Here is a 2500-nt window from a genome sequence, read left to right as displayed (position 1 = left end):
TCACCGAGAGAGAGAGAGAGAGAGAGAGAGAGAAGAAGGGAGAGAGTAGCAGAGGGAGAGGAAGAGAGGGGGATAGAGAGGGGGCATGAGAGAAAAAGATGGCTAAAGAGAGAAACACTTGGCGAGAGACAGAGAGAGAGAGGAGAGAGAAAGGGGGAGAGAGAGAGGAGAGAGAGCAAGAGACAAAGACAAAGTGAGAGTTAGAGAGAGAGACACAAAGACAGAGAGAGAGAGAGAGAGAGAAAGGACAAGAGGAGAGAGAGAGGACAAAGACAGAGTGAGAGTTGGAGAGAGACACAGAGCACACTTCTCAGTGGCTGTAATTAGGGCCAGCCTGGATGGTTCATTAGTCCGGTGAACAGATCTGCTCCTCCACACCCCTCTTTTTAAAAGTTAACTTTTCTCTCCCATATTTGCAAAGGCCAGGGCCTCTTCACTGCTCTTCTGGCTGCGCTGTGTGAAGACAAACCCTCCCCTCATTACAAAGACTTACTGAGGAATGAGCAGGGCCACTGACAAAGCAGAGAGTGTGTGTGTGTGTGTTTGTGTGTGTTATGATGATGATGATGACGTGTATGTGTCTGTGTGAAAATGTACATGTACGTGTACGTGTACACGTGTGTGTGTATGTGTTTGTGTGTGTTATGATGATGAGGACGTGTATGTATGTATGTGTCTGTGTGATGATGACGAGTACGTGTACGTGTACGTGTACGTGTACGTGAACGTGTACGTGTACGTGTACGTGTGTGTTTGTGCTTGTGTGTGTAATGATGATGATGATGTGTATGCGTGTATGTGTCTGTGTGATGATGACGTGTAGGTGTACGTGTGTACACATGTGTGTGTGTGTGTGTGTGTGTGTGGGGGGGGGGGGGATAACACCAGGAGCAGCTCTTAACAACAACAACAACAACAACACAGGTATCAGGCAAAAACAAGATGGGATGGAACAAATTCATTCTCACTCAGTCTTCCATAACGATAAAGAAAAGGGTGTGTGTATTCCCACCCAACTGTAGCTTATTTAATGGGATGTGTGTGTGTGTGTGTGTGTGTGTGTGTGTGTGTGAAAGCTCCACTACCCTGCACAGTTAACGCCCCTCTCCAAACTGTATTCCTCCTCCGTCTGAGTGTCTTACCTTGCTGGGGTAGTGTGTGTGTGTGTGTGTGTGTGTGTGTGTGTGTGTGTGTGTGTGTGTGTGTGTGTGTGTGCGCCTTACCTTGCTGGGGGATCTGGTTCCCTGCGCGAGCCTCCTGGCTGCCATGGCGACGAGCGCGCAGAGGAGGGCGGAGGAGCAGGCGACGGCGGCGAACACCAGGGCCCAGGGGAGGCCGCAGAAGTAGCAGGAGCCGCCGGCCGACGTGCAGACCACCACGTGCAGCGCGGCCAGCAGCAGGCACAGCAGGTAGAAGGGCAGAGACGCCAGCGCAGAGCCCACGGGCACGTCCACCTCCGCAGCCCTGCTCAGAGCCTCCGGCATGGCCAGCAGCAGCAGCAGCAGCATCTACACACACACACACACACACACACACACACACACACACACACACACACACACGGTTGTTCAGATACAAACCTCACTGTTAAGTTTCAAGAAAAAAAAACACTAACATGCAGACCAAATATGGGTTATTAGGCATTTAGAAGAACATCCACATTATGCATAGGCATTCAGGAACTCTATCTGTCTCTCAGACATTCAGACAGGGACACAAACATTCATACATGACTGCAGGTTCAATAGAAATAAGGAAGACTCAAAGGCACACCAAGAGTAAAACTATCAACACACAAACACACACACACACACGCACACGCACACGCACACGCACACGCACACACAATTCAATAAGACTGATGAACTTTGCACAAGGTCTTTGCTGGCCCCAGGACAAAAAGTACAAATCCACCACGTGGCATTTTGATCAAATGAAACCAATAACAATGGGTTCATAGCTGAGCACAGCTCTCATTATTCAGTTACAGACTACCAAACGTAATTAAAGAGCTAACTCAATTAGCGACTCATTGTGCTGCTTATGACTGTTGCAGTTTTTCCTCTCCCACTGCCCTCCCCCTACAGCTTCAGCACCCCATAGCCCGCGGGCATGCGGCAAAATAAAGTTCACCGAAATTCACACCAAACTAATTGCTTTGCCCTTGAGGGCGGCGAGATGAATGGCTTGAAAGAAGACCCCTAAACGTTTGTAGCGTTTGTCCTTTATTGCGCTATGCAGCAGCCCATGCGGACACCAAACCCTGAGCGTTGTTTGGTTGACGCACGTCTACTTTTTGGCGCTGGGGCCCCGCGCAGCGCCAGGAACGCCAGCGGTCAGGTTCTCCTCTCCCGCCCGCCGGCATTTCTTTTGGGCCTCTTTCATCCCTTCTCTCGGTCTCTCTACCTGAGAGGAGATCAGCTCCCGAGGAGATCTCACAGTGTGTGTGTGTGTGTGTGTGTGTGTGTGTGTGTGTGTGTGTGTGTGTGTGTGTGTGTGA

The 2500-nt window shown here is 50.3% G+C and overlaps 1 protein-coding gene across 1 annotated transcript in view; it reads right to left on the bottom strand.

Moving 5' to 3' along the window:
- Positions 1-2500, bottom strand: part of pigg (phosphatidylinositol glycan anchor biosynthesis class G (EMM blood group)) — a gene marked incomplete at its 3' end in the record, with an annotated part of 103990 nt that overhangs the window by 46995 nt on the left and 54495 nt on the right. The window contains 1 exon segment of the mRNA XM_080843629.1: positions 1224-1508. Coding sequence (XP_080699755.1) covers positions 1224-1508 — 285 coding nt within the window.

This window comes from Sprattus sprattus (genome assembly GCF_963457725.1).
Source record: "Sprattus sprattus genome assembly, chromosome: 8".
Lineage (NCBI taxonomy): Eukaryota > Metazoa > Chordata > Actinopteri > Clupeiformes > Clupeidae > Sprattus > Sprattus sprattus.
Note: the sequence above shows the minus strand (reverse complement) of the source record. Positions and strands in the feature narration are given on the sequence as shown.